At 57.4% G+C, this 18,832-nt stretch overlaps 1 protein-coding gene across 1 annotated transcript in view; it reads right to left on the bottom strand.

Moving 5' to 3' along the window:
- The window catches only part of SCN4A (sodium voltage-gated channel alpha subunit 4), a 43,915-nt gene extending 25,295 nt beyond the window's left edge, over positions 1-18,620 (bottom strand). Inside the window, exons 1-10 of the mRNA XM_066205012.1 lie at positions 18,573-18,620; positions 7,963-8,261; positions 7,564-7,682; positions 6,525-6,614; positions 5,764-5,892; positions 5,574-5,665; positions 3,659-4,000; positions 1,891-1,954; positions 1,120-1,261; positions 156-368 (exon numbers count right to left, since the gene is read on the bottom strand). Coding sequence (XP_066061109.1) covers positions 156-368; positions 1,120-1,261; positions 1,891-1,954; positions 3,659-4,000; positions 5,574-5,665; positions 5,764-5,892; positions 6,525-6,614; positions 7,564-7,682; positions 7,963-8,226 — 1,455 coding nt within the window. The 5' untranslated portion in view covers positions 8,227-8,261; positions 18,573-18,620. The remainder of the gene's footprint in view (positions 1-155; positions 369-1,119; positions 1,262-1,890; positions 1,955-3,658; positions 4,001-5,573; positions 5,666-5,763; positions 5,893-6,524; positions 6,615-7,563; positions 7,683-7,962; positions 8,262-18,572) is intronic.
- Positions 18,621-18,832: the final 212 nt, after the last annotated feature.

The raw sequence follows: 18,832 nt of genomic DNA, 5'->3' as shown, positions 1-18,832 counted from the left end.
AATGGGATGCCCAAAATAGTTACTCCATTTTTTTCTTTACTTCCTATGGACCAAATGGAGTTTTACTTTGGATTTTACACCGTGCTTGTTGCTGCTTCTATTTCCCCTCTCTATTCCCAAGACTCATCATTTTGACCTCCCCTCTACCCACTCACCAGCCTTTCCTGCTCCTCTTGCTGCTTCTTCAGCTGCTCCATGAGCTGCTGGAATTCCTCCTCCTTCTGCTGCTCCTCCAGCATGGTGGCGTCGTTCTGCTCGGCATAAGCCATGGCCACCACAGCCAGGATGAGGTTGATGAGGTAGAAGGAGCCCAGGAAGATGATCACCACGAAGAAGATCATGTAGGTTTTCCCTGCTGCCCTCAGTGTCTGTAGGAAGAGGTGGCAGGGATGTCACTGTGTCACTTTGGTGACACTCCCAAGAGAAGGTGCTGCCCCAGGACACCCTCCTGGTTGTGGTAGGAGGGAAATATTTTGTTCCTGTCTTCTCCAAAGCTTGGTTATTGCCCAATGGACCTTCCTGCAGGCCCTGGAATTGAGTTGGGACTGGTGGGAGGCAGAGAGAAGCCTTGGTTCCCAAGGTTCCCAAGGGCTGGGAGTGATGGAGGTGGGACTGGTATTCCATCACTGGTTTGTTTAGCTCAGCCCCACCTTCTCAGGTCGCACCTTCAGGCCAACATGGTCCTTTTTTGACTCATGATATGGGCAAACTTTTCCAGGGGGCAGGGGCAGCCTTAGGTGTAGGATCCCTTTTACCTGGCCAGCCTCTGGAGCTGGGGTCAGCTGGGGTTTTGTGGTGCCTCCCTAGAGGACAACTCAATGAGGGGACAAGTGACCTGGCTTCTCCTCTTTACCCTGTCCCTCAGTTCGAGCCAGAGGTGCTCCGGACAATGTGATAAATCCCTGATTTCCATGACAGAGCTGACAGCACCCTGGGAAATACACTGCACTTCCCTGCTGGGGAAGTAGTAAATGGGACCATCCTCATCTCCCCATATCCTGCCTGGATCCACAAACCACAGGAAAAAGACCCACAAGCTTCCAGTCAGTGACTTTTCACCTCAGGGGCAGCACGGAAACAAGAGGAACACTTGCACAGGGATGGAGGGGCAGTGCCTACCAGCTGGAAGAGGTTCTCCCAGTAGTCCTGGGTCATGAGGCGGAAGAGGGCCAGGAAGGCCCAGCTGAAGGTGTCGTAGCTGGTGTAGCCATAGTTGGGGTTCCTCCCGGCCTTCATGCACTCGTAGCCCTCGGGGCACTTCCTGCCAGGGGGGCAGCAGGGATGAGACCGCGGCATGGCCCCACAGCCAAACCCACCCCTACAGAGAGGGGCTGCAGCAGGGGACACGCTCCCCTCCGGGGTGAGACAGGGGGGATGCCTGGACTGACACCATCTGCCCCTATCTGATACCTGGTACCCCCAAAGCTGATCCAGACAGGATGCTCAGACTTGAGACCCCTCGAGCTGATACATTTGGGATGCCTGAACTGATTCCACCTGAAGTTGCTCCAGTGGTGATGCCCAGACTGATGCCCTCAAGCTGACACCCTCAGGATGCTCTGACTGATAACCCCTCAAGCTGACACCCTCAGGATGCTCTGACTGATAACCCCTCAAGCTGACACCCTCAGGATGCTCCAGCTGATAGCCCCAAAGCTGATAAAGCTGGCATGTCTGGATCGATACCCCCTCAAGCTGATACCATTGGGATGATCCAACTGATAACCTCAGGACGGTCCCCAAGCCGATCCATTGGGATTCCTGGACTGTTCCCCTGCAGAGCCACGTTCCCAGCCCCAACCCTGTCCCATCCCAAGCATCAGGGATCCCACCAGCTGTGCCAGCTCCCTGTCCCCTCCCAGGGATCCAGAGGGAGGGGGTCTCACTCACCCAGCGTCGCTGCTGTTCCCGCAGAGCAGGGCGTCGAGGGCTCCCTCCAGGAAGTAGTAATTGGCTTTGCAGGTGGGGAAAGAGTAAGGAATAAAAATAAATAAATAAATAAGCACAAACATTGATTTTCAAACTCCTGGGTGCAACTTGCTGTCAGGGAGATCCCTTGAATCCCAGGGGAATTGGCTGACTCCCAGTGTCAGGCACATGGGTATCTACTCTCTGTCGACTTTGTTGTTTGTCTTGGCTCATTCTCAGGGAGCTCCTGGGATTGTTTCATCCATCCAACCAGGACCCTCCCAAGCCTGGAAAGAGCTCTGGATCTGGCCAGGGCCAGGCCACTTGGAAAATGGGTTAACATGAGGTCAAAGGATCAGGCCTGGCCTGTTTTCCTGGGAAATCAGGGTGTTTGCAAGAAGCACCAAGCATGGGGCACTGCAGGAGTTCCAGGAAAACCTGGGGAAACTGCTCCTGCTCCATGGCTATGCCTTCTCCTGCTGCTCCCATCGCTGGTGGGGACACCCCCACCCTGCTCACAGACCAGGGGTCCTTAAAGCTCTTCCTGACAGCTCCAGCACAGATCCAGAGCCACAGGAGCTGCCAAGCAATGCCACCACAGGTCACCTGCCCCAGGGACACAGAGGAGCACCTGCAGACACCCACACCTGGATGTGGCAGAGGGCAGCTGGATCCAATGCTGAACATCCCCCAGCACAGCCCTCCCAGGCCTTCTGGAGCTTCCTGAATCCTCCCTGGCTCTGCCTGCCTTCTTGCCATGAGGCTTCTCTTTGTCCTTTGTGGGCTCAGGGAGGAAATACCCTGTTTGTGCAACTGCAGGTTTTCGGCCTGGCCCCAGCAGCTGCTCTGCTGCACCCTTGGGCAGTGGCCTTGGGCAGCTGCTCTTTGCACAGAGCTCATCAGATCCTATGGATTGAATTTTCCCCCTACCAAAACCTTCCTGTAATGAACCCCAGAACTGATTGTTGGGCCAACCAGCTCAGCTGAGACCCAGCCCAGCCATCTGAGCTCTGCTGAGGGTCCTGAATGAGCTGTGGAGCATCCCTGTGGGGCACCCTGCTGCCTTGCAGCTCTACCAGGCAGCTTTGCTGGGATGTTTATTTTCATGGAGTTTAAAAACTCAAAACTGAAGAACAAAAGCAAAACAAAAACAAAAAACCCACCACACTTTGGGGAAAAAAACTCAAAGAAGGGGTAGGAAAGGAGCACCTTAGACTTTCCTGAGGACCTGTCTCTCACCTCTCTCTCCCTCTCTCCCTCCCTCCCACCCTCCCTCCCTCCCCTCCTGTGGCTTTTGTGGTGATGCATAAAGAGTAGATTGGGCACTGTGGTGCCTAGGGAAGGTTCTAGATAGTGAAAAGTGGGTTAAAAATGTCATTCCTGCATCTTTTCCTCTCGTTTTCCACCCAAAGTTCCACTTGCTCCTCAAGGGTTTGGTCTGCTTGCTGTAACCACCCCAACGGGATATTGGCCCTGACCAGCAAATGAGAGAGATGGAGACACTGCTCCATCCAAACCTTCCTGTTGTGGAACCTTCCTGGAAGAGCTCAGCTTGTCCAGGTGCAGGTCATCTTTCCTGTCCAGGGGGATTTGATTTCATCTGCCCCTTCTGTGAGGGTGCACAGCCTGTTCCACCCACCAGCCTTGGCAGGAAGGTCCATGTGAGCAAACCTCAGAACAGCCAGGACGAGCAGGAAACTGAGGAACAAACCAGGGTGAGGGGTCAGAGGAGGAGCTGCAGGAGCTTTACCTTCATCGTTGATGTAGGCATCAAAGTCAAAGGTGCTGTTCCCGGTGAAGTTCCCAGTGAAGTTCCCGGTGAAGTTCCCAGTGAAGTTCCCGGTGAAGTTCCCGGTGAAGTCATCCATGAAGTCATAGAGGGTTGAGTTGACCAAGGTGTCGTTGTCCAGCCCCAAATCCTCCAGGAAGGTGCTGTTGGGGGGAGGCCACCGCACACACTTCTGCCGGAGGTTGCCCATGAAGAGCTGGAGGCCGATGAGGGCGAAGACGCTCAGGCAGAAAACCGTGAGGATCATCACGTCCGAGAGCTTCTTCACCGACTGGATCAGAGCCCCCACAATCGTCTTCAGCCCTGAGGGGAGGCATCACTGCTGAGCTGATTGCTCATTTGTTAATTGTGGGGAGCAGGCCGAGGTGTCCCCAGAAGGTGCTGGCTTTGGTGGGGACGTGTGTCACCACTGAGTTCAGCCCCCAGCTCTGTGCTCACATCACATCCGTGCTCTGTCCCCACACATGGCTGGGCCCCAGAACTGTCACCCTTGGGTTGGTGCTGGTGACTTTCCCATCCCAGCCTTGGGATATCCAAACCAAAGCCCATCCCAGCCTGGCAGCCATCAATTCCTTTAGATTTTGTTTTTTCCCCAAATGCCACAGTCTGGCATTTTTTTTGTACCAAACCACTGGAGTGAAACACTTCAGAGTGGGACATGGCGAAGCTCTTTGCCGGCCCAGCTGGATGATGCTGTGCACCTCTCCCAGCTCCAGAAAAGCCTCCATAGTCTAACTCCTGTCCCTGGGTGCTTGGAAGCCCAGCCAGACCTCTCATCCTCATCCCTTCAAGCTGGAAAATCCCTAGTATACCAAGTCAAGGTGACAAAGTGACATCTGCATCTGGATTAACTCATCTCTCCCCCCAGCATCACCGTTCCCTCCCCAGAGGAGGCTGATCCACAGATCCTCAGTGGGATTTTTCCATGGAGGATGGAGTTCCTATCAGCCAAGGTCTACATGGATGATGGGCAATGCTGGGACATCCCAATGTTCATCTTTAGAGCTTCTCTGAGCCCAGAGCTTTCTCACATGGAGAAATGCTCCAAGGAAATGATGTTTAGCCCTGTCCTCCTGCCAGTTCCTCATTCTCCAAACTATTTAGGTAAAATCCTGTTCTCCAAGGGCCTGACCAAGGTCAGATGTTCTAAACCAGCTTATTTTTGCCACTGCTATTTCTGCAGAGCCCTTGGGGATGCCATTCCAGAAAGAAGCAGCAGTTTACATTTTGCTCAATGCAATTTTTAGCCTGTTTGGTGAAGGAAAAAAACCACTCAGATGTGAACCCTCACTATCTGGAGCCTGCAGGGACACCACAAGGATTTATTCATCACAAGGAACTTTCATTTTCAGTTCAATCTCACACTTCAGATTTCTGTGTGCTTGCACCAGGTGTTGAAATGGTATCAAATTTGGAAATCGGCAATCAGAGGGATTTGATAAGGTGCTCCTCACACGAGTCTGGATGTTTCAGGTGATGTTAAACCAATACCTGTTAAATATCTCAGCCTCAGAGCCAGAGCAGCCAAAAGTGCTCACAAAACTGAGTCCACAGCTTCAAAAATGGAGAGGTTTGGTGTATCAAACCCATAAATGCACTGAGAGCACAAATTCCCTTAATTCATCTCCAAGGAGCCTTAAAAACATTACATCTGCCCCTTCAGGGGCTACAAAGCAACCTGATGAGTGCAGCTGATTTCAAGATGTAAAATCAACAGGACCTGACCCAAAATCTGAATTAGGTGGAAAATTTATCAAATACCTCATTTCCTCTGTTTTCTCTTGGAGCTGCCAAAAGAACCAGGAATTGCTGGGAACAGTGGGAATACCTGACTCAAGGGAAGGCACGGAGGGGAGGCCCTTCCTCTAAGTCCCACCTGGTATCACTGTGATGGTTTTCAAGGCACGGAGGACACGGAAGGTCCTGAGAGCAGAGATGTTCCCCAGGTCCACAAACTCGGTAATGTAGCTGTGGGACAGGAGAGGGAAGAGCTCCAGGGGCTCTGCCTGGAACACTCCTCGTTCCTCCAAATTTCCCTCCTGTCCTCCCCATCCCGCCCGACTCACGCCATGGAGATGACCATGAAGTCCAGCCAGTTCCACGGGTCCCGCAGGAATGTGAAGTCATCGATGCAGAAGCCTCTTGAGAGGATCTTGATGAGAGACTCGAAGGTGTAGATCCCAGTGAAGGCGTATCTGAAACGGGACTGGTCACTCGGGAGACGCTTGCCCAGGTCCAAGGTTTTGTCCACCCCACCCAGGGGGAATATCCTGAGGAGCTGAGTTTGGGGGCTGATGGGTTTTTGGGATGCTTCAGCACTGGGAGAGGTTTTCACCTCACCCTGTGAGGTGGGTTGGGACATCTCGAGGTACCAGTCTCTCTGGTGACCATTCTACAACACCTCTGTCCCTGCTGATGTCCCACCACCCCCACGCTCTCTGTAAAGCCCTGCTGAGACCTGACTGTGCAGAACCACAGCAGAAAATGCTGGATTTCCCCCTGGGTTGTCCCTGGTCCCTGGACAGGTGGGTCAGCTTGGCTTCTCCGGACTGATAGTGCTGACCCACCCCAGCCCAACCTGCTCTTCAGGGCTCTCCAGATATGGGGACCCCACCAGATTTTGGGCAGCTCTGAAACACTCTCCCTCTTCAATGCCCTATGGAGGGCGTGGACATCCCTTCCAGGCCACCAGCACCTCCAGTGACACCTCTCCTGCTCTGAAGGGTGCCTGGATCCCCACCCCCCTCTCTCAGCCTTGTCATGCCCCTCCTGAGGGACGTTGCCAAGCTGGGCTGTCCCCGTGGCTGGGGGAGGTCTCAGGACTCACTCTACGTTCTTGGACCATGCCGGGGGGTTGCTCATCGTCATAAACACGCAGTTGGTTAAAATGGTGATCATGATGAACATGCTGAATAATTTAAAACCTAGTCAAGGACAAATGCTCTGCGTGGTGCCTGGACCCCCCTCCCGACGGTCAGGAAGCCAAGTGTCCCTGTTCCTCTTGTCCTGGCTGCCTCCATGGTCCCCACCCTGCCCTGCTCCTCCTGCTGCTCTCTTGCCTCAGCCCTGTGCTCACACTTCCCTCTCTTCCTCTTTGCTCCTGTGCATGGCCCCAGCCCCTTCCTTTCTGCTTCCCTTCCCAGCTCTGGTGCTGCCTCTGCCTCCCTTTCTGCCTCCTGTGCTCCTTCCTCTTCATCACCTTGGGGTACAGCTTTCCCTTCCTTTCATAGTCTCTCCAGACCTCAAAAACCTTCAACCTCTTTCTAAAATGTTCTAACTCTTAGGTTTAGACCCCTCTGCTCTAAAACCTCCCTCTTTTCCTCCTCCCTCATGGCCATGAACCCCCATTTCCTCCAGAGTCTGGCTGGGATCACTTCCACCCACCCTGCAATGCCCCTCGTGCTCTGGCTCCTTTCCTGCCTTTCCCTCTCTGTCCTGGCCCCTCTGCTTCCCTCTCCCAAAGCCTCCTTGGAGCTCCCCTGCTCACCCACTTCCCAGTGGGACCAGGTGGCCCATGGGACCCTGACCCATGAGCATTTCTCTTCCTTTCCAAGCCTCCCCAGACCTCAAAACTCTTCAACTTTTCCCTAGGAAGCTTCACCACTTGAGCTTCTTCCCTTCTCCAGCCAAACTGATTCCTCCCTTCTCCAACCTAGAGTGAACTCTTGGTGCCACCAAGGTGCCATCAAGCACCTACTCCTCGGAGTAAAGCACTGCACAGCAGGTCCTGGCTGTGCTGGGACCCAGGAGGTTTCCTTACCACCCCCTCATGAACCGCTTCCCTTGTCCCTCTCCTGGGGCTGTTTGGACTCTGAACACCAGGGTTTGACCTGGCCATGGAGCAGCATCCCTGAGATCAAGGATATGAATGGATGAGGACTTTGATGGCTCCTCTGCGGATGGGGTGGAAGGGCCCCAGCATGTAGAGGGCAGGGGTGGCTGAGAAGCGGAAGATGGACTTGCCCTTGTTGAGGACTATGAATGTCTGTGGAGAAAAGAGAGTGCAGGGGTTAGTCCTGAACCCCCCAAAACACCACGGACCAGGGGCTACCTTCAGAGGGGAGATCTCTGCATGTTTGGAGCTCCAAAGGCTTGGAGATGCTCTCTGCTTTGGAAGAGAAGCAACCAGAGCAGTCTGGGGTGGTGGATCACCAGGATGGGCTCAGGTAAGCACGGTGGAAAGCACAGAAGGTCCCTGCTTGGGTCTTTAGCTTGGGACTTACGCCTAAAGCCAAGCCTACCATGGACAAAGCTGTGGCCCTCACCTTCTTGTCCTTGTAGAAAGGGTCCAGGTCCTCCAGGGGGGTCCCAATGAGCTCCAGGGGTGGGTCACCATAGATGAGGGGCAGGTTCTTGCCGGCTTCCAGGTCACTGCTGGGCTTGACCTCCTCTTCCTCGGGCATCTCCACATGCTGCCGCTTTAGCCGGAGCGCCTCGGCCTCGGCCATGCGCTGCTCGATGGCGGCCAGCGAGGCCGGGGTGAAGGGGCGCAGGTTCTCGGGGCCCGGGATGTGCGGCAGGCCGGCCATCCTCTCATTCTGCTTCCAGGCCACCCACGCCCAGCCTGCGGGGACAAGGGGCTGAAAGGCCACCTGGGGACATCTCGGGGGGCATTCGGTGCCAGGGTCTCAGCGGGGTTTTAGCAAATGGGTTTATGGCAGAAATCTTGAGCTCGCGGGAATGGTTATCGTACGTGGGTCATGGAGCACCCCCTGTGTTCCTGCTCCTCCCAGACCCCCGTTTCCTTTTGGAGCTGGGAAACAGTCTGGAGGAGGCTCAGGGGGGAACTTCTGACTCCCCACAGCTCCCTGACAGGAGGGGGCGGCCAGGGGTGGGTGGGACTCTGCTCTCAGGAGCAGCGACAGGACAAGGGGACACAACCTTAGGGGAAGTAAACTTCCTAAAGACCAGACATCAGGAGAAACTTTTTCCAAGAAAGATTGGGCATTGGAAGGGGCTGCTCCATGGTGGTGGAGTCACCATCCCTGGAGGTGTTTAAAGAAAGCCTGGATGTGGCACTGGGTGCCATGGTCTGGGTGACAAGGGGCTGTTGGTCATGGATTGGACTTGAAGATCTCAAAGGTCTTTTCCAACCTCATTAATTCTGTGATTCTGTGATTCTGCCTCCGATCAGGAGGCACCACGAGGCTGGGACACCTGGTGTCCCTGTCACCACCTGGCTGTGTCAGACACACAATTTCACAACCCAAACACGGTGTTTCAACACAACCAAACACCTTGGGGTGCAGTGGCCCCACTCCAGCTGCCTCCCCTTGGCAGGCCATCAACAGCTTTGCTCATGCAGCTCCTGCAAGGGGCCTGTGGTGCCCTAAATGAGAGATTCCTGAGCTGGAGGAGCTGGGTCCCGCAGGCCTGTGGCACTGGCACAGCTCCCAGCCATGGGAAGCACGAGGAGCCTGTGCTGCTGGGTGCCTCTCCTCCCGGGAAGCGTTAAAGGCTTGTCCTGGGCCAAAAAGCGAAGCAGGGATGGCACTTTTGAATGTTACGGGGATCAGGATGACTTCCCAGAAGGAATGGGGTGGGTGGGTGAGGAGAGGTAAGGATGTTCTGCTGCACAAAAAGGGTTGGAGAGAGGGAAGTGTGGAGCAGAGGAGTGGCTGACGTGCCCTGGGAGAGGTGGAGATGCTGGCAGAGGCTCCCCCAACACCACAGATGTTCTTGCTTTGAGCCCCTGTGCCTTGACAATGTCCCTTAAGCACCAGGCTGTGTGGGATGTGAGCCCAGCATTCTGTAAAACTCAACCCTGCTTCTCATGGACACTGGGACAGCTGCGCCTCTGTGCCTCCCCCTCCCAATCCAAGCATCCCACTGGCAAATCCAAACTTTCTGTGAAGCTGCCAAGCACCTGCCCCCAAAAAACCTTCAGAATCAATACTCCTGACCACCGCAACCCCGCCGTGCTGAGAGCTGGAAACCCTCAGCCCTTCAGGATTAGGGTGAACTGGACATTTATAGCCCTGATGGGAAAAGAGACTGGAAATGGAGCTGGGAAAGGGGCTGAGCCTGGAGAAAAGGAGGCTCAGGGGGGACCTTGTGGCTCTGCACAACTCCCTGACAGGAGGGGACAGCCGGGGGGTCGGGCTCTGCTCCCAGGGAACAGGGACAGGAGGAGAGGGAGCGGCCTCAGCCAGGGGAGGTTTAAATCCAGTGTTGGGAAAATTTCTTCATGGAAAATTAGCCAGAGTTTGGAACAGGCTGCCCAGCGCAGCGGTGGAGTCCCCATCCCTGGAGGTGTTTAAAAGCCGTGTGGATGTGGAACGTGGGGACAGGGGCCAGTGGTGACCTTGGCAGTGCTGGGAAACAGTTGGGCTTGATGATCTCTGAGGACTTTTCCAACCTGAAGGATTCTCTGACTCCACCTGTTTTAGGAGAGTTTTGTCCTTGCTGAAGGGGGTTATTTGATGGCACAAACTGAGACACATCATTGCAAAGTGGAGTCTGGCTCCAGCTCAACTTGTGGCCGCAACTGCTGCAAAACAGAGCCCAGAGCAGGTTCCCCATGAGGGGGATGGACCCCAGAGGTGGGACCTCACCAAAGCAATCAAAAAGGGAATTTTGGCCCCCGGGTGTCTCTGGGAGGGGACAGTGGCCGGGCAGGGGCAGAGGTGCCACCACTGCTGCTTCTCATGGAGTTACTCTGGACTTACACCCCATTCCTGCTCCACCTGAGCCGCTCTGGAACCTTCCCCTCGATAACAAGGAGCTCAAAAAGGCCAAAAAACAGCGGGCTGTGTCTGGCTTTATCGCCCCAAACCCCACTGGGAATGCACGGTGCAGGGGATCACAGAACACCTCCGGCTGGGAGTGGATCCATCGGGATCACAGAGGGAGCAGCAGCCGTGCTCCCGCAGGACCCCCAGTGCCCACGGGGACCTTCCCACCGAATCTCTGGCAGCTCTGAGGACTCAGAGGAGCTCTCTGCTTTGGGCAGCCTCAATTTCCCCGGGAACGGGGATTTGCAGAGCTGTCAGGACGGGCCCGTGGGCTGTCCCAGGGCGCTGCTGTCCCACGCTCAGTGCCGGCGGTGCTGGCCGGGCCGTGTTTCCCCGGGTGCCGCCGCTGCGGTCCCCCAGCGCTGTCCCCGCCGCCGGAGCTGGCTCTGCCTCCAGCTGCCACCAGCGATCAGCGCCGGGCTCAGGTTTCCGCAGCCCCATGACTCTGCTCATTCCTGTCCCGGCGGCAGCCGCAGCGAGCAGCCCCAGCCCCGCTCCTGCCCGTGTCCCCTCCCCGTGCCGCTGGGCTGGAGCCACCGAGCCGCTCGGCAGCCGAGGGAGCAGCACCAGGAGCGGACTGGCAGCCGCCGAGGGAGATGCCGGGGCAGGGCAGCACTGCCTGGGCTTACACCGAGAGGTTCAAACGGGGTGTTGCCCCTGGCGTGGGAATTCTTTGTGGCTTTTTGGGGTTTTTTTTGTAGCTCTTGGTCCTGCTCTGAGCCCTCTGGGGCCACCCAGAGAGGATGGGATGGCTCCAGGGAGCGGGAGCAGGAGCAGGACTAATACCGTGTCCACACGGAGATTAGCCACCAGCATCTCTGGTGGCTTCCCAAATACGGAAGCAAAGCCAAGGCCAGGCTCTGTGAGGGCTCAGCCCAGCAGCCCTGTGTCCCCAGTGAGCCCAGTCCCACACCAGTGTGGGCGGCACAGGGTGGGGGGGTACGTGGGGGTCCCAGCAGCCCAGGTGAAGGGTCCCACCCTGGGACCAGCCCTTGGCCACGGGGACAGGAGGAGCAGGCCTGCCCCTGGCCTGGCACATCCTGGCACATTTTTAGCAGCTCCTATAAATAACCCAGATCAAACTCTTTGCGCCTCCATAGGTAAAGGCAGTTCAGGCCCAGTGACAGGTGCTGCCCTGGGCACAAATTACCCATGAGGTTCCTCGGCCCAGCTCTCCAGGACCTGAGTCCTCCAAGAGTCCCTGATTAAGGAAGGTCCCTGTCCCATCATCCTTCCTTCTGGGAAATCGATCACTTAAAATGCTTCTACATTTCGCTGGTTTATTTGCTGCTTAAACTTTGGCCACCCAGCTAAGCTGAGTGACTCCTTTTTGCTGTGACACAGGTGAGTTGCAGCTTTGGGACAGTGCCCGTGGCATCTGAACCCTCAGCTCCCCCGTCAGGAACTGCTAGCAGGGAGCTGGGAGCAGCTCCCGGCTCAGGAGTGCCCAGGCTGCACTTGGAGAGAAATTCAGTTCCCTCTGCTATTTTTGCTGCTCTGAGGGTACACAAATGATTCAGGCTCCAAAATAACAGGACTGGTTTGAGAGCTCCCAGGGCTGCTGCGTGAGAGGTTCTGTGTAACAGGACAGAGGGTGGCAGGTCCTGTCTGAGGCTGCTGGAAACGTCACCCCATCCAGACACTTCATTCGGCCGGGAAAACGACCTCCCACGGGCTGAGGAAGAGGAGGGGAGGACATTCTCGGCTCTGGGGGACACGGGAGCTTGAGATCTCCCTGCACCTGCCTGACCAAGGCTCCAGCTTCTCCCTCCCCACGGCATTTTTCTGGGGGATCACCTGGAGTCTGCTGTGTTCTGGGGGAGCATCTGCAGCCCCAGAGTTTCCCGTGGAATCAGCCCAGAGCGGTGCAGTCCCCAGGGCCGGGTTAGTGCGGGCAGGCACCGCTGGGGCTGCTCCTGGCGGATCCCAGCCCCACGGACCTCGGGAACAGCAGGGGGATGCCCTGAGCGTTCAAACACGGCTCAGGGAGCTGCCCTGACCTGCTCTAGGAGGAGTTCACCCGTGAACCTGCCCTGCAAGGTTCATCCTCTTCAGACACTCTGGAAAAAACCCCGCACAGACCAAGCGGGACACGGGTCCAAGAGAGAAAACACCCGGCGCGGCCCCGAGCAGGTGTAAATCAGCTTCACTCAGCGGGAACAGCAGAGCCAGCCTGGGGCCCTGCAGCAGGGATTAGTGTGGGACAAGGGACTCGTGTGAGCAGGGCAGCGAGGGGACAGACGCTGCCAAGCGGGCGCGGGGCTGGCCCCGCTCTGCGGCTGTGTTAGCACCCAGCACTCGGGAAACCAGAGCCTGTCCCACCCCCGCCCAGAGCAGCCCAGCGCAGTCCTGCAGCATCCCCTCCGAGCCTCCCAGAACCTCCCGGAGGCACCACTTCCACCCCAACAGCGCCCGGGGCTGGTGCCCCCAGGAAATCCCCTCCCTGTGCATCCCGATCGTCCCCGGCAGGGTGGGGCAGGGTGGGGCAGGGTGGGGCAGCAGGGCCCGGCTGGTCCCGCAGGGTTTGGGGCTGAGTCACAGCTCAGCCCTGGGAGCTCGGGGATGTCCCCAGCGCTGCCATGGACACCATCCCCCCTCCTCTGCACACCCCTGCTCCTCCAGGAGCAGCTTTGCCTCTCTGTCCTGGGCTGCATCCCCTGGGCAGCAGGGAAAGGGAGGGTGGGGATTCTGCATCCGTCCCTGACAACAGAGGGATGTGGGATGAGTCCAGAGGAGACCACGGAGCTGCTCTGGAGCCAGGCTGGGAGAGCTGGGGCTGTTCACCTGGAGAGGAGAAGCTCCAGGGAGAGCTCAGAGCCCCTGGCAGGGCCTAAAGGGGCTCCAGGAGAGCTGGAAGGGGACTGGGGACAAGGGACAGAGGGACAGGACACAGGGAATGGCTTCCCACTGCCAGAGGGCAGGGCTGGATGGGAGATTGGGCAGGAATTGTTCCCTGGGAGGGTGGGCAGGCCCTGGCACAGGGTGCCCAGAGCAGCTGTGGCTGCCCCTGGATCCTTGGAACTGTCCAAGGCCAGGCTGGATGGGGCTCGGAGCAGCCTGGGACAGTGGGAGGTGTCCCTGCCCATGGCACAGGGGTGGAATTGAATGGTTTTTAAGGTCCTTTCCATCCCGAACCATTCCATGATTCTGTGATCCCTGAGCCATTCCCAACCCTGCTCTCCCAACCCTACAGCGTGTCCATGAAACCCCCTCTCCACCCCTGCATGCATTGAATAGATTTTAAAACCCCCCCCAGATTCCATGGATTAGGCTCCAGGAAAACACAAATTTGCTCCAAGCCCAGCCAGGACACCAGAAGCCTGCAGGGTGACAGGAGCTGTGTTGGAAAGTCTGATGGGAGCAGGAAACCCTCTTGCCGAGATCCTAGGGATGCCACGGACTGAAAAAGTCTCATGGGCTGTTTATTTGTTTAGTTCCTACCGTATTTCCCAAAAAATTTTAGGAAAAAACGTGGAAAGATTGAAAAAAGCTGACGTGAAATGGATTTTTTTATCCATAAGTGGCAGAGGGGTGGAGAATTTCAATCCTGCAGGGGGGGGAGATTCACCTCAGGTCCTGCAGATTTCCCAGAGGCTGAGCAGGGCATTGGGATTCTCAGGATTATGGGAGTTTCCTTCAGGAACTCAGATAAGCACCCTCAGTTGTGCCAGGCAAAATCAGCCATTTTATAAACAAATTTACATCCCCTTTTGGCCATTGAACAGTTTGATGCTTCCATCCCTGGAGAAACACTGGTTTCTTAATTCTACGCTGTAACTCCATTACAAAAACCATCTGGAAAGATACAGGAACTCTCCAGAATTTCCTTTTGCACACAAATAGCTCTTAGGACACTGCTGTGGGATGTTGGAATTCCACCACCATGGTGGTGCTGGGAACTCGCTGGGTTTTTAGGCTGCTTTAAAGGCAGATTTTAAAGGTGATTTTCCCAAGAAAACAACACCATTAAGGAGATTAAGTCACCCCAAGCCTTTTCCCACTCTATTTTAAAACAGCGGTGGGCTCAGGAGACTTAGAGTGAGAAAAAACAAATTAATTTTTTATTTTCCAGCACTGTCCTTTGACTTTCCGATGTTTTTAAGCGCTCAGCGGGGCTGTGTGGCTCAGACACCTCCTGCCCTGGTGGCTCCCGTGAGTGACACGTCCCAGGGCTGGTTCCTGTCACCACCACAGCTCTTTACCCTGCTCTGGGTGGGGTTTGTTGCTCTGCCTGCAGCACGGCCCAGGCCAAGTGTGCCAGTGGGAATGTGGGATGTTTCCAAGCGCATCCGTCACCCCGGGGCTGCCTGGAATCCACCCCGAACCCAGCCAAAGGGGAGCTCTGCTGAAAGCCCTTGGGAGATTATTCCAGAGCCAGCCCAGCACTGCCGGATGCCTTTTTCCAGCCAGGGCAGGGACACGGAGATGCTGCAGCAGTTCCGGCTCCTCAGGTGCCACCACAGCCCCTCAGGCAGGGCCACTGCGTGTCACCCACAGGTCACCCAGAGCAGCGGGGGTGGGGCTGGGGAGGGACTTGGGACAAGGGATGGAGGAACAGGACTGGGAATGGCTTCCCACTGCCAGAGGGCAGGGATGGATGGGATATTGGGAAGGTATTGTTCCCTGGGAGGGTGGGCAGGGACTGGGATGAAATTCCCAGAGCAGCTGTGGCTGCCCCTGGATCCCTGGAAGTGTCCAAGGCCAGGCTGGACATTGGGGCTCGGAGCAGCCTGGGACAGTGGGAGGTGTCCCTGCCCATGGAATGAGCTGAGCTTTAAGGTCTTTCCAACCCAAACCATTCCCTGATTCCGCTATTTTAAGCACCCAGAGAATGAATTCCCTGTTACTGGAACAATGCGGCTCCGCTGCCTTTTGCCTGTCTCAAGCAAAGAGGAGCCCTCCCAAGACTCTCCATCCTCTTCCTGGCAACCGCCAACGCTCTCCAGCCTTGTGCTGCACTGGGACAAGGACACCCAGCAGCTGTGCTGGCGCTGGGGGTTTCCTGGGAATAAGGATGGATGCACAATTCCACTGGAGTTGTGTCCCATTCCAGCAGCACCTTCCATGGGCTCTCCACTGCTTTGGGTGCTCTCCACCTGCCAAAAAACAGTGCTGCCCCCTCCTCCAGCTCCTTGCAAAGACTCAGCCGAGCCCGTCCCGGCACTGCCTTCCTTTGGAGAGCCAAACCCTCCGTGCTGAACCTCCAACGGGGGCACAGCTCCTCCACGCACATCCACCCCAAACATCCAGCCCTGCAGAGGTGCCTCCGCTCCTGCACCAGCATCAAACCCACGCGGGAATGAATTCCCTACGATTCTGGGATCGCTGCTGCCCCGGAGTTCCCGGGGCTCGGTGCCCTGAGGCTGTACCTGCTGTGCTCGGGGCGGGGTGGCACACACAGCCCGGGAGCTGTGAAATCCTGGGATGCTCTCCGCGGCCACAGATGGAAATAGGAGGTTGCACCATCCTGCAGCCACGCACTGACCCGTTCCTGCCTGGAGCCGGGGATGCCACCCCATCCCCGCTCCTGCTGTCCCTGCTGGGGGACAGGGCATTGCTGGAAAGGGGACACCGGGCTGGGTGGCGGCTTGGGGTTATTTTGGGGGGGTTGGCAGTGCTGGAGGCTTGAGCAGCCAGGGAAGGGTTAAAGTGGGGACCCTGCACTTGCCCACTGCCCACCCTGTACTCGGGTGTCATCCGGAGCTGCGGCTCCTCCCTGCCAGCAGCTCCCGTGTCAGGCTTGGAAAAGATCTGAGCCGTGCTGGGAGGGCAGCGAGGGGACAGCGAGGGGACAGTGTGGGGGCAGGGAGAGCGGTGTGGGGCTGGAGTGACCTGCTGCCCCCCCGGAGTCGCCCAGGCTCGGGGGATGCCCCAGCTCCGGGGTTGCCAGGAGAGACACCAGCTCCTGCAGGGATGCCCAGCACAGCACCAGGAGCAGGTCCCAGACCTGCTGCTCCCAGGGGATTTGCAATACTGGGAGCCCGGCAACTTCCCAGGACTGGGGGACGCCCCTTCTCCCTTTGCAGCCTCTGCATCCCAATTCCCTGGACCAGCACGGGGCACCTGGAGCTGTCACAGATGCTGAGCCTCACAGCCCAAGGGATCTCATTCACATCCACCTGAAAATGGAGGAGGGGGACCCAAAGACATTATGTTCCAGGGATTTATGAATCCCAGGAGGGAGGCAGCAGGACAGGCACAGAGGCTGAGCATCCTCCCTGCTCTCTCCTGAGCTGAACTGGGATCTTTTCCGTCACAACGTCCCAAAGCATCCACCACCTTCTCCCCTGCACAGAAACCACCTCATTAGTCCAGCCTGCTGCAAACAGAAACGGTGCTGGGTGTCTCCTCACGGCTCTGCCGCTCACGCTCCTACCCCGAATCCAGCAAATTTCCCTGAATGGAGCTGGAGCTGCCCAAGGGACTCCACAGTGCCCTTTTGCCTGAACTGGACCCTTCTGTGCACATCAGAAAATAGAAAATGCTATTTAAATATTAGCACAGCAGAGTCAAGGCAGGACTTTGTGCTCGTTAATCAGTTCCTGTAAATAAGCTTTCCCCCCCCCAAACCAGTATAAATCCGGCATTTTTCCTGGAAAGGACCAGAGGGGGCAGCTCCAGTGCTGCACTAACCCATGCAGAATCTCCCGGGGTTAATGGGACTGACTGGGATGTCCCGCTGTCCCCAAGGCTTTATGGAATTGTTGTCTCTTGCTGGCAGCCGCAGTTCCATCCCTCGCCTGCCGCAGGCTGATCCCTGACACCTCCATCAGTGCCCGTGAGGGCAGAGGAGGAAATGCTCGTTTGTTCCTCAGCAAAGTTCCCTCTGCAGCTCCACACTGGCCTCGGGAATGAGGGATGGGGGAATGGGGGGAATGGGGGGAATGGGGAAATGAGGGGAATGGGGGAATGGGGGGAATGGGGGAAATGGGGGGAATGGGGGGAATGGGGGAATGGGGGAATGGGGGGAATGGGGGAATGGGGGAATGGGGGGAATGGGGGAATGGGGGAATGGGGGGAACGGGGGAAATGGGGGGAACGGGGGAAATGGGGGGAATGGGGGAATGGGGGAATGGGGGGAACGGGGGAAATGGGGGGAACGGGGGGAATGGGGGGAATGGGGGGAATGGGGGAATGGGGGGAACGGGGGAATGGGGGGAACGGGGGAAATGGGGGAATGGGGGGAGCAGGGGAATGGGGGAATGGGGGGAATGGGGGAATGGGGGAATGGGGGGAACGGGGGAAATGGGGGCTGACTGCCCCTGGATAAACCCCAAAATGGCTCTGGGGGTGCACAGCGGGCCCTGCCTGTGCAGTGACTGATGGGAGCTGGCACAGGGGGGATACAGCACCCAAAAACCCGAGCTGAACCCCACCCTGGCACTGCCTGATTCCCGTGGGGGATCCAGCTCCGAACTCCAGCCTGGGCTCACCCTGGCACCCTTTTGGCTGTGCCTGTGCACCCACAGCCCCAGTGTGAGAACAGCCTCCCAATCCCTGCCGCCCCATCCCTGACATTCCCGTGCAGAACAGGGGTCCACCTCCTGCCCTCTGCCCTCGGGGTCCCTCCCTTCTGCCCCATGGGGGACGGGGGCTCTGCAGAGACAGGGCCCTTCCCGAAAGGAGACACTGGGAGCACCCGCAGACCTTTCCTGCAACCTTGGCTTGCCCAGGCCGGGGTTTATATTTAGACCTCCAGGAGGAGAAGCCAGGAGGAAGGAGCCTTGCAACTTGTGAGCCCTGCCTGTGGCTCCTTTACTGCCGCGGGGACGGTGGCTCGGGAACCCACTGCCCGCGACGTCCCTGACTGTCCCCTCTCATCCTGACACAGCTCTGTGGCCACTGAGGGCCCGTTGGCTGCTGCCACCCTCGTCCCCGTGCCCTGCCTGCACCTTCGTGGGGACTTTCTCCCCCGTTCCGGACAGTTTTCCATGCAGGGGGGTCCAGCAGGTGCCTCGGGCCCTAAACACCCCCCCAGAGACAACAGAGTCCCATCCACCTCCAGCGCCTGGACCACAAATCCCAGGACATTGCCTGTACCACTCCAGGCACGGCGACAACGACAAACCTGGGAACATCCGAGAGCCTGCAGCCCCTGTCCGGGGCCCTGGCAGCAGCCCAGGACTGACCCCAGTACTTACTGTTGGGTGGAGAGTGCGAAATCCCAAGGAGAGACCTTTTAGGGCCAGAATTTCCCTCTCCTTCGACTCCTGGAGGCTTTGGCTCGGCGAGTTGGCAGAGCAGCTGCTGCTGCTGTCAGATGGTCATGAGTGAAACCTGAGGACATGCGGGGTCCTTCAGGTAGCCTGGCCCGTCTCAGCTGCGGCATTCGTCCCCCGCCGCGCCAATCACGGCGCTGGCGGGGCCGGGGCCCCGCGGCCCCATCGCCCCCGGCTCCTGC

The sequence above is a fragment of the Chamaea fasciata genome, unplaced genomic scaffold, assembly GCF_029207755.1.
Source record: "Chamaea fasciata isolate MVZ Bird 193981 ecotype frontalis unplaced genomic scaffold, bChaFas1.0.hap1 SCAF_27, whole genome shotgun sequence".
In the NCBI taxonomy this organism is placed as follows: Eukaryota; Metazoa; Chordata; class Aves; order Passeriformes; family Sylviidae; genus Chamaea; species Chamaea fasciata.
Note: the sequence above shows the minus strand (reverse complement) of the source record. Positions and strands in the feature narration are given on the sequence as shown.